Source organism: Myodes glareolus, chromosome 16 (assembly GCF_982192425.1).
Source record: "Myodes glareolus chromosome 16, mMyoGla1.1, whole genome shotgun sequence".
NCBI classification, from domain to species: domain Eukaryota; kingdom Metazoa; phylum Chordata; class Mammalia; order Rodentia; family Cricetidae; genus Myodes; species Myodes glareolus.
In genome coordinates, this window is record NC_142041.1 from 55,361,134 (window position 1) to 55,373,761 (window position 12,628).

General features: G+C 42.3%; 1 protein-coding gene across 4 annotated transcripts in view; it reads right to left on the reverse strand.

The window, feature by feature from the left end:
• The window catches only part of Pde7a (phosphodiesterase 7A), a 92,684-nt gene that overhangs the window by 42,034 nt on the left and 38,022 nt on the right, over positions 1–12,628 (reverse strand). The window contains exon 1 of one of the 4 annotated variants that reach the window (XM_048420554.3): positions 3,866–3,968. The exons of the other annotated variants lie outside the window; for them this stretch is intronic. Coding sequence (XP_048276511.3) covers positions 3,866–3,925 — 60 coding nt within the window. The 5' untranslated portion in view covers positions 3,926–3,968. Of the gene's footprint in view, positions 1–3,865; positions 3,969–12,628 lie in introns of those variants that run through there. 4 annotated transcript variants of the gene reach the window in all.

Below are 12,628 nucleotides of genomic sequence, written 5' to 3' on the forward strand. Positions count from 1 at the left end.
GGTGAGGGCGGGGCTGGGGTGGGGCAAATACTGTTTAATACATACACTAAAAAATTCTTCCCCCAAAACTAGAAAGGAGAGCTGTTCAACCTCATCAACAAAAGAAGTGTACACGGAAGTCATGTGATCAAAGTTCTACTCACCAGAACAATATATACCCACAAAACTTCGGCTGAGAGTTATAGGCACTTAACATGCATGTTTCTGCAAATCTCCAGGGAGGTAAGAATATCGGCTTAAAATTTACTTAAGTGATTACACAGAACTGGTATGCAAAACTACTCTCCCAAATATTATGGTGTGTGTGTGTGTGTGTGTGTGTGTGTGTGAATGTGTAGAGGCTGGAGCCCAGTCTCCAGTGCCTCCAGTGTCATCCACTCCGTGGAACAGTCTCCACCTTGGCCTAGAACACACCAAGTGGGCTAGACTGGTGGCCAGAGAGCCCCAGGGACCTGCCTTTCTGGTCCTCGGGGCTAGAGCTACAAGCACACACCAACAAGCATGGAGCCTAGGCGGGTTCTGAGGACTGAGCAGGTAGGTCCTCAGGCTTGACCACGACCGCTTTACCAGCTGGGCTAGCACCTCTGCCCCAACTTATATTCTTAGTGCTACTATCATTTCAGAGGGTGGGAGGGGGCGGGAAGGCTAAAACCTTGTATGACTTAATCTTCTTAAAAAGTCCATGAAATGTAGAACAAACCTTTCAACCAAAATTAAGGTCTATCAATATTTATTGTCTCCAAGGATACGGAGGGACAAAGGTAGAATGGAACTTTTTAATGCATAACTTTGTGCCTTTTAAATCTTATAGCATGTACAGTTATTACATTTCACAGAGCAAATAAAATAAAATGTGAGAATCATCTTTTAAAAAAGCCTACAAAGAAAATATGATCTCAAACAGCAAGGAATAATGCATACAGAACACATCCCTGGCCACATGGCAAGAGTGTCGGAAGCAGCTGTGTTCCGCAGTGAACTAGGCATTCTAGAGTAAAAAGCCACTGCTGTCACCTGATGTTACGACACCACTCAGCTGGGATTACGGTCATCTCCACACGCTCAGTTTACTAGGTTACCAGCCTTACTGGCAGGCTAAGGGTAAGTCAAGCAGTCTAGAAAAAGGTGGTAATAATTCTTCTATTGGCTAAAACCCATTAATGAAACCACAGGCATCAGTATGTAATAATGTATAATAGCCATACCTATCAATCTGGTAGTGTCAATAACAACTTGGTAAAATGGCCGGTTAAAATGAAATTTGAAGTGCTACTCTCTACAAGTTCTCTAGCAGGGGTGTTCTGGATTGCCACAGCGTTTCCTGCAGGGTGCAGGGTGCACACCTATCCAAACAGCCACTTCCTGAAGCCTAATCGACTACATCACACAAAGAGCAGCTGAAGACACTTGTCACGTCTGCAGTCACACATATTAAAGCTAAGTGACAAACACAATCTGGAGTACCACTTGCTCATGCACACTGATACACTGTACAGTAAACATTTCAGACTCAAACATGGAAGCACTAGACATAAAAATGTCAGGGCCTCTACTAATTTGGGCAAAAAAGGGTAAAATTTAATGTATCTCAATTAAGTATAGACTGACAATTACATAATAAATAAAATATTCAATTTGTACTTACTTAAGGCTAGTCTATAAATAGCCAAAGAGCTATCCTGAATCCTAAGATACAGCACCTACTAAATAAATCCAAATGAAGCTAATTTTTAAAAAAAGAATGGACTTTTAAAATAACGAATACAATCACACATCAGTTTCCTCATAAATTACATTTAGCAAGAATCCCATCAGGTTCTCTCCGTAAGCAGTCTAGGTGATAAAAAACAACTCACTCTGGGAAGTGGGTTGCACATAAACTATATTCCATGTAAGAGCGTCGCTTTCAAAACTGTGCTTTATACACCAAGACACAAGTTCAACATTTTTTTTTTCTTAAAAGATCATCTTTTAAAGCCACATACTGGTAGAATTGTATTTTTAATAAGAACAGTAAAACCAATTCCATCAAAGTCCTGCGTCCGCATCATCCTGAAGCTCTCTGGGCTTCCGCCCACATTCCCATTGCACCTCTCCAGCGAATGGAAATAACCAAGGCTTCTCCTCGTGACTCTTCTAATTTAGCCGGCCTGGGAACAGCTTGTAAAGCAGACTAGTATAGGTCAGAGCATGGGCGCGGCTGAGCTAATCAACAACCAACAGCCGCAGCAGAAACAAGTTAAACTATAGGCTCTGCAGAACCACGGCACTCTCGGAGCCAGCCCGAGACACCCATGTGCCCTGGAGCCCAGGGAATCATTCTTCCATAAAGACTTCATTTGGAAGGAAATGACAAGCCGTGGAGAAGCGGTTCCCAATATTAGTTAATGCATAACTTTTAAGAGACAGGCATGATAAAAGGAACACCAGACAACCTTCTAGGTGTTTTCATACGGAATCTCACTTGACCCACACAAGAGTCCTGTGCGGCGGTCTTTATTGCCACTTCACAAGGGGTGCACGGAGCTAATGGGTTTAAACACAGTAGCTCTAAAAAGAGTTTCTGGGGGCACTGGAAAATTACACCATATGCGAAATAGATGAAACTCGACCACAGTTCCAAAGCCATTTTTCCCAAAACAGCAAAACAAGTTTTGAGAATATGTTGTCTCTGAACTAAGAAGGCGAGCTTGGCTTGACTGCCCAAACTACTCGGATACTGCTTTCATCTTTCGAGCTTTTTGTCCCACATTTGTTTTAGAAAAACTAGGTGTCAGCATTTTTTAAAGAAATAAATTCTGGCAGTCATTGAAAAAGCGAGGGTCCTGCAACCATCCACAACTTGACTAACACATTATTAACACTAACTTGACCTTCTTCATCCCACAACTTGGCAAGCCAAGACTTTGGAAAGGAGCAAACAGCTGTCAGCAAGGCAAACTAATCCCTAATGTTTTAAACACCAGGAGTTTTTAGATTGTACTGAATTTCTTGAAGAAATTTCTTTAATCAAGTACACTGACAAGAACCACTTCAAATAAAAGACAGGAATGCTTAAAATGCTGTCCTTCAATGTGAACAATTAAGCAGCGGGGTACAATGTTGCTTGGAAAAGAACATTAACTTTATGGGCACTTTCTGTTGCTTAGCAAACATGGCAGCCTTGTGGATTTTAAATTAATATGTCACCTTCTTAACACAGAAAGAAAAGAAGCTGCATGGTAGATGAAAGACGCAGCCATTTTCATGAAGACGTGGACGACAACTTAAAGCCGTTGTCAATGTAAGCGTTCGTACTTCAGCTTCTGACTCTGGTGCAGGGGGCAGGCTGGCTTGTTCAAGTACTTCTCAACTGAATTCAACGTCAAAACAAGAGATCGCAATTGTATTTTTGTGGATGTATTTTAGCTATGGCCCAAGGTTTAAGAGGGGCCACACGACAGGGAGGGGTTTGTTTATAAAGCTTGCCACTGATTAGAATATCCTTAATAATAATACTTTACATATAAACATCAGTCAGTCCTTTCTCTCAAAAAGAAAATGTTTAAAATGTGTATACTCAAAAGTCTGGCTTGTTAAATTCTATACTTTTCAAAGTTAAACATCTTTAAAGGAATGGCCCTGGGAAAGCTACTGGGCTTTTAAAGAATGATACCATAGGAATTCCATAAAGCAGTATAGTGAGGGAAAAGAAGAAAAAGCCTCACAGATAGCAGAGTTAAGCCTTTTTCACTGACAGACCCCACAGCTCTTTGAAATCAGAAAGATTAAAATCAAGACAAAACAATGTAGATATTTCAAGCCTATCAAATATGCAAATTAACAACTAATGTCACAATCCTAAGAGCAGACAGGCCCTCCCTACCTTAGAAGCGATCCACTTGATCACAACCAACGCTAGACACCAGATCAATGTGATTCCCATTGGATCAACCAAGAGCCCACCGCATACTTTCTCCCCGCCACCAGTGAGCAATGGCAAAGAAGATTTCCTAAGGAGTCCGACAAATACCAGCTGTCCAAGGCCAGAGAGGGGACACTGACTGCCTTGAACCTCAGGCAGCTGCCTTCGGACAGTGATCACCTGACTCCTCTGAGAATGTACTGCCTGGCCAGTCTTTCTCCCCAGCGCATGCTTAGTGCCACATTCCCGCAGTTGGGATAGAGCACAGGAAATAATGCTGGAAGACAGGAAAAATCCAGCTGGCATAACGATCTCACAAAAGGTCTCAGGCTAGCCCAAACATGTCTGTAACCATTCCACACAGTAGTTTGGAACGATTCTCAAAAACACTTGGCAAGACCAGGACTTTCCTCATTCTTTTCATGCGGGCCAGCTCTGCAGGCGTAACACCATCCCACGTGGAAACACCAGTGCACTCCGCACTTCACCTCGGAGGACTGCATCTCTTCAAACATCATCTCCTTTCAAGCTGGGACTGCTTTATGACCAGAGAGGCTGCTGGAAATGAGATCTGCGCTACCTAACATGACACTTCACTTCTTTTGGGTTTGCTGACAAGGCCAGCATATTTTTGTTCTCATGCCCTAAGGCAACCTCACTCCTGTAACATTCAGGCTGCACATCTTCTCTTGTGACTGCGAGTGAGCGGTCCAGGAACCAAGCTTGCCCGTCTCCATCCATCTTCACAACCTGCCATAGCATCCAGCGGGTTGCAGGTTACTTCTGATGGAAAGTCTCTCACGAACCTCTCAAGCAAGTATTTATAAAGCTTCCGTTATGCACCAGGCTCCGTGCTAAGGACAAGGATGTGTAAATCTGAGTGATCACAAGCATGGCTCCTGACCTTTAGACAATCAGTCTTTATTAACCTAGTATCTGCAAACAAACACAAAACTGGTAACCTGGAGTAACTCTACTGCAGAGAGGTGGGCGATCAGCAGGCCAGACCCTGCAGCGCCAGATGGAGGCCTTGTACTACAAAAATTTCACACATTTCTTCTAAGCCCACTTTGGCCAGTATAATTCAGAGGGGTCAGGGCTGGCAGGGCGGTTAGGACATCACTGCAGAGGCTCCAGAGAAAGCAACGACAGCTGAACGGACAAAAATAAACACCGAGGACATGAAAGATTGTGCCATGGACTTTAGTTCACAAGGAGACAAAATTATCTACATATTTCCATCATATAAATGAAGGTATTAACACATCTAGTAATGTAATTTTCTTATCATTTCTCAGCACCAGCTACTTATTTGGCTTAAAAAATATTTGTGTGTGTATGATGTGTGAGTGTGTGTGTGTATGTGTGTGTGTGTGTGTGTGTGTCTGTGTGTGTCTGTGTCTGTGTATGGGGGGTGTATCACTCAGGGATCAGTTTTCTTCTTAGAGGATCCAGACTGAACTCAGGTCACCAGGCTTGCACGCAAGTGCCTCTATACACAGCCACCTCACTAGTCCCAAAGTACTTAGAAGAACTTAATTCTATACCTATCAAAATTGAAATAAGCATGCACAAGTCTAAATTATGCTTTTCCTAAGCTGAAATTATTCTTAACACAGAGCCATAGGCCTTATTCATCTTGCTATTTCAAGGTATAGTAACAAGATGTACCGTGCAAATTCTTACCCTGAACTGTGCAAGGATGATTTGTCAGAAAATTAGGTTTGATTATTGGGGTCTCTGACGCTCTGCTCCAACAACCAAGATCAAAGGGCTCCCAGCAGCGGGCAGAGGCTCAGAGCAGAGAGCATCTGGGCTCAGCTCTCTTCTCATGGATAGGAGGCCAAGCAGAGCCAGTGGCTAGCAAGAGTGTCGGGGTCATTGTTTGCCACCTAGTCAAATCAGCCCACCAGGAATGGGTCTCTCAACTCCTTCAAACTTCCTGCCAATCAGCTATTAACATGGTTCATCTTAAGAAGCCAAATAAAAATTACTATTTTTTGTGCACTATTTAAGCATGTTTAATGAGTCTTTATAGTAACCATGTGAATTTGCATTTTCTTTCAGACTAAAGTCTGGGAAGAGTTAAAAGGGGAAGAGAAAGAACCAGGATTCAGAAACACTGCAGAAAACACAAAGTTCTCGCTTAAGTGGATTTCTGTTGGGATTATTGTTACCATCTCCAAACTACTGGACCTGGGCATGAGAGCTGCCCTGTGCCTACTCCCCCGCACCTCCCAGGTAACAGCTAGCCTGTGTTGCACACAGCTGTAATTCTAGTTCTTAGGAGGCTGAAACAGAAGAATCATGGCAGGTTCCAGGCTAGCCTAAGTGGCATGAGATTTTGCAAAAACAACAAAGCCCTGAGCATAGGGCATGGAGGATAGAGGTAGGGTGTCCTTTTGGTATGGACTTGGCTTTTATCCCTGTATAGCAAAAACCAGCTCATAGTGTGTGACCAGGGCTATACCCTAACCACTCTGGATCCCAGTCCCAGCGTCCAACAGGGCAGTGCACACCATGCTAGTCATGTGGCAAAGAAATCTCTCACCTGGGACAGGACTGGGCTTTCACTTCTAACACCAGTTAAGAGTCTGGCTCTCTACAACGGTGGGGGACCCCACCCCAGTATCTACTACTTACATGTCTACTGTACGTCTGACACTGTGATGCAGAGATAAGCAAGATACAATCCTATCAGGAAATTTCCTAGTAGACTGAAAAATGGCTACTGGATTTACAACTAAAATCACCAAGTCTTCACTACTGATAACGTGTTTACACCCTGAAGATTTTGCCCAAATCCCAGGCAATACAGTTCTCTGTAAAATACACTTAACTACCTCAATGTCAGGAACCTAATGGCTTCCTAACTTTTCATTATTTTGAGACACGCTACTTAGTACTAATTTATCTTGGTAAATTGTAAGGCTTCTTGCTATAAAAAAAAATGGTTTCAGTAAAACTGACAACAGAAGCTTCTCAGCACACTTGTGTGCGTCACTAACATCAGACAGACTCTTTCACACTAACTTTCTTTAGCGTCTCAAATCCTTAGGGAAACACAGGAGTGCAATTGAGGCATTAAACACAACTAAACCTTCAAAGACTATAAGCAGAAGGTGTAAGTCTCTTTAAAACATTTCTGGGGTTTGTAAGATTATTACCTGAAAAACTCAGTTACAGGTAGCCCTTATGATTTTATGAGTGATCAATAAGAAACAAAGTGTGGCTTTGATCACTGTTTCCTAGAGGAGTACGCCAACAGCAGGGTTATCCGGGGCTCTGCCAGCCACAGAGCACCTGTCAATCTTGGCAACAGCCTGCAGCTGTCCATACAGAGACTCAGCATGTCCCTCAACCAAATTAGGCTAACCTCATCTGATTGACATCACTGCCTATAATTTTGGAATCTTGCAGACAGAAATAGCTTACACAGGGCTCTTTATATAAATGTGGTATAGTGTTTTAAAAAACCTTGTAACTATATTTATGATAGGAAAACGTGGAAACTATCATAGTGGAACTCCAACTGTGTGTTGCCATCCCGCAGCCCACAGTAGCAAATGAGAGGGGAGCCTTCTTTTTGGCCTCTTTTACTAAAAGCCACAAGTTAACATTTTTTCAGATGGTATGAATTTCAAAACCTAAAACCTGGTGGGCTGGTGAAATGGTGCAGTGGGTAAAGATGCTGGCCAACACAAAATTCACATAGGGGTGGAATGGGAGAGCCAACTCTAACCTCTAAACATGTGCCACAACACATGTGCCCTCCCTAAGTGTACGTGTGTGTGTGTGTGTGTGTGTGTGTGTGTGTGTATGTATGTGTGTGAACAAACTCTTAAAAGTTAAAAACTTATTTATTTGTCCTAGATCAGTGGTTCTCAACCTGTGGGTCGTGACCACTAGAATTTTTTTTTCTGATGGTCTGAGAAACCCCAACCGTAATTTATTTTCATTGATACTTTATAACTGTAATTTTGCTACTGAGTAGTGTCTCAATTCCTATGTGTTGTAGGATATTTATACACATTGTAAAGATGTGTTGCTGTGATTGGCGTAATAAAAAGCTGAGAACTAGGCAAGATTTCTGGGCAGAGAGAGGAGATAACTGAGGCATGCAGGAGACACCACTGGGAAGCAGAACAAGTCAGACACACAGAATGGGAGAGAGGTAAAAGCCATGTAGAATACAGATTAATAAAAACATGGGTTATTATATAAGAGCTAGGAGGACACACCTAAACTAATGGCCAACCTTTCACAATTAATAAGTCTCCACGTCAGGATTATGAGCTGGAGGCGGCCAGCAAAGCTTGCTACACCTAAGACCATAGGGAAATAGGTATTTTCCGATGGCCTCGGAATGTCTATTTCGGATAGACATGTTTATTAACAAATTCGTTTCGTGTCAAAATGCAGATGATTGTTTAAAGTTTTAAACTCAGCATACTAAAAAAGTATGCTTTGTGTTTTACGTCTAACTCTTCGTTGATCTCCATGCCACAGCGCATAAGCTCTGGAACAAGACAAGGTTAATAAAGAAGGGTCCCCTGCTTGGCCGCGGAGCGCTTCCCTCTGGGAGTCTGTGCCTGGCCTGAGTCAGTCGTCTCAGGGACTCGCGCTGCTCTCATCTGTTCTCATGGTGCTGTTGGAGGCACTGATGAAAGCCAGCCGCGTCAGCAGCTGACACTCTCTTGGTCTAATGCTAGAAACTTTAAGCTCACAGCATGACCAGTGTGTGGTCCCTTTAGTGTCCACATGTTATAGTTGTGGGGTCTGTACTACTATTTTTATCCTTTTTACTATTCTGGTAGTGTTTGGTGACAGTGTCCTATGCATCTACATTTTTAAGGCAATTATAGCAGGAGCTCAATAAGCAAATCTATGCACTGTCTCGGTGTCTATCACATGGTGACGCTCTGCTGGACCTGAAAAAATAGATACTTGTGAAAAATCAGGATGTTTTACTTCTTCCTCCATGTGAGGAGTTACACACTCATTTCCTTCAAATATTGGGTTACGGTGTGCCAAAGGTGTACCTCACGATGACCGAATGGCCCTAACCAAGCGGTGAAGTTCCATGTTATGTTTACGCATTGATGCCGCTGTCCTGTAGAAGCTTAGCTTTTTATTTCTCAGTTTTGTAACTTCTCTTTTAATTATAAGTTTATAATTGCATTTGTTTGTTTGTTTGTTCATTTGTTTATTTATTTATGTGTTTGGGCCCTGTTATTTGTTTCTAAAAGGTGGGTTGGTCTTGAAGAAGTCCTAGGCTCAAGTCCTCAGTTTCTCATCTAGTGCAAACTGTAGGCTCAAGTTTCAGGGCTTTAAATTTCCACAAACACCTAGCATATTTAAATTCCAGGTTAGTAAGAGAGTAATTGAAGACACACGCAGGAGACACCAAGTATCTGCTAACTATCCAAGTCAAGGCACTACAGTCCTTAATATACATCTTAATATACACCTCATGTACCATCTTCAGTTTAGTTACCAGGAACTTTAATAAAGTTCCTGAAGGCTCTTCCACAGACGAGGCCCCACCATCTCACCCAGTGAGAGACTTATTTCAATGAGATCCACTTGTAGATTAAGAATGAAACAGCATTCTACCCTTAAGATAGTGAATGAACAAACACCGTGGGAAAGTATATATGACAACAGCTGCTATGCTCTCCAAAATCATCAAGGCACGGAAAAGGTTTCGAAAGTACACCCGAGGCACTCGGATTCGACAGTGTAATTAATCTGCACGTGTACTATTGGGAAGGAGGGAAGGGGAGGAAGGAAGGAAAGCTGGAAGGAGGAGAACCCAGAATGCACCACAGATTACATCATAAGCAAATGCAAGGGTGCCCTTAGTAATACAAATGTGATGTCTACCCCATCAAGAACGACATCAGGATAATGTGAAAAGGTCCGTTTTCAGGTTAAAAAAAAAAAAGATAAGGAAGAGAAAGCAGGAGAGGCTCAGCATGTCTAACAGTCAGAAAAACGCTGCCGAAAACCACACGGTACTACTACATATCCGCAGAGAACAGCTACAGTAAAGTGAAAAGGAGCAACGGGATCCAGGGTTGGCAAGAGATGGCTTGAACACAAATGTCCGGAACTGTTTCATTCATCAGAATCTAGGCTGCTCACCGCTCCCACACCCATCAGCAGATGAATGAATTGTGGTGGGTATGCAATGGCATGTTCCCCAGCAAGACAATGGGAGCGAGCACAAGAACAAGGAACTCGGCCCATACACATAAACCTAGTGAATGAATGTAATTTAAAATTCTGAATTATAAGGAAACAATACAAAACTGAGGGGGGAGCGACAGAACAGAGGCAATGTGTAAACGTAGGAATGTGGAAGCCTCATCAGCCGGTTAAGATCATGCGGTCATTGTGAGTTTCACTCTGGCACATTATAACCCAATATTCAATGGCAATGAGCATGTTTATCCGCAGAAGGAATCTCAAAAGCAGCATGAAACGCGAAAGGAAACGTTTAACCCAAATTCCAGAAGTCACAGTTCAAGAACAACACAAATCTGAGCAGGGGAAGTCTGGGGCAGGTATTGGGGGAACTGACGTTTAAAGGGCTCAAGGGGTCTTCTCTGGGGTGACTGAGGAATACAGTACCTTGACTGGGATGTTAGTGTGTGGGTGAGCAAACTTATTAAAATCCCTAAAATTCTATGCAAATTATGCCTCATTAAAACTAAATTTCAGCCAAGCAGTGGTGGTGCATGCCTTTAATCCCAGCACTCAGTAGGTAGAGGCAGTTGGACCTCTGTGAGTTCGAGGCCAGCCTGTTTTACAGAGCGAGTTCCAGGACAGCTAGGGCTGTTATGCAGAGAAACCCTATCTCAAAAAACAACAACAAAACAAAACAAAAAAACCAACAGAATTCCAAAGGAAGCTTAGCACAATTAATGTATAAAGTTAAACATTAACACTAGTCACCAGAGATCAACTCTGGCAACTACTATGGAGGATAGTGAACGCTAATCACCACAGACGGACTGCGGTAACTAGTACTATGAAGGATGGTGAGCACCAGTCACCACAGATGGACTCCAGTAACTAGTACTGATGGAGGATGGTGAACGCTAGTCACCACAGATGGACTGCGGTAACTAGTACTATGAAGGATAGTGAGCACCAGTCACCACAGATGGACTCCAGTAACTAGTACTGATGGAGGATGGTGAACGCTAGTCACCACAGATGGACTGCGGTAACTAGTACTATGGAGGATGGTGAGCACTAGTCACCACATGGACTCCGGTAACTAGTATGGACAGAAGACACTGAAGAGAAGTCACCACATTCCTGACTCATTAAGAAAGCCTCCATCAATGTGTACTTTGAAAATCATCATCTAAAGAAATGATACAAATTTATGCCAACTGAAAAATAAACAAAAAACCCAAATCACTGTCCTCTCTTGGGTTCATAACATTTTAGAGAAATTGATTTCAAAGGCAATTAAGACAATCAGTAAGTCAAGTAAAAGAACTTTAGCTACAACAACGCATGGAAAAACGATTCAAAACAAGAACTATTTCTCAACACCCTTTATTTACATTAGAACAAGAAGCATATAATTATAATAGTTTAATATGGAGGAGACAAAGAATCAGAAGGCAAAAATAACTCGATTTGCACCATAGTACACAGTGCTTTCTGCTCCTAAAGGGCACTTGTGATTAATACTCTGTAAAGAAATTTGGAAGTAAATCTGTGTGATGGCTGAAGAAGAATGGTCCCCATAGGCTCATTTATTTGCTCAGGGAGTGGCAGGACGGAGGATTAAAAGGTATGGCCTTGTTGGAGGAAGGTGTCACTGCGGGTGGACTTTGAGGGCCCAGTGTCTCTCTCTTCCTGCTGATGCAGATCCAGAGGTAAAATTCTTAGCTCCTCCTCCAGCCCTGTATCTGCCTGCGTGCAGCTATGCCACCCAGGACGATAATGAACGAGACCTCTGAACCTGTAAGCAAGCCACAAGTAAGTTCTTGTAAGAGCTGCCATGGTCATGGTGTCTCTTCACAACAGAACACTGACTAAGACAGTCTCTGCCATCTAACAGCAACAAAACTTTCTCATTAAAAAAATTCTTTGCTTGGGCTGGGGATTAGCTCTGTGGGAGAATTCCGGCCTCACACGCACAGGGTGTGGTTTTTACCTGTACCAAACTATTCATTATAGAAACAGAGGGAGAATGAGGGGCTTTTCTGGTGGCTCAGAGGGACACAAGTTTCTGTTTATGGGGTACAGTTCCTGTTTGGAATGATGACAAAGTTTAAGAGTTGGAGAGTTGTGATGGCCATATAACACTTTGAATGTACTTAATAGCATAGAATTTGGCAGGATAGTAAATACTTGTTAGATTTAACATAAAATATTAATTAGCATATATAATTATTAATATATACTAATATATTAATGACTTAATTGCAGAGAACCGTATAAAGAAATCTTGGTTATATCATATATATGTATATGTATATATCACTAATTTCAATGCAATGTTTACTTTTCCTAGTCATACATCCTCTTAGCACTTTCTTTTAAAAAAATCTTTAAAATATTTTTGTACATATGTATGCATAAAGTGTATGGATGACGCCTATGTTTGTGCTTTTGTGCGTGAGAGCACAGGCATGCCACAGTAAATGTCAGCACAACTTTGGAAGTTTGGAGTCAGTCCCTGACGCCTACCTTGGG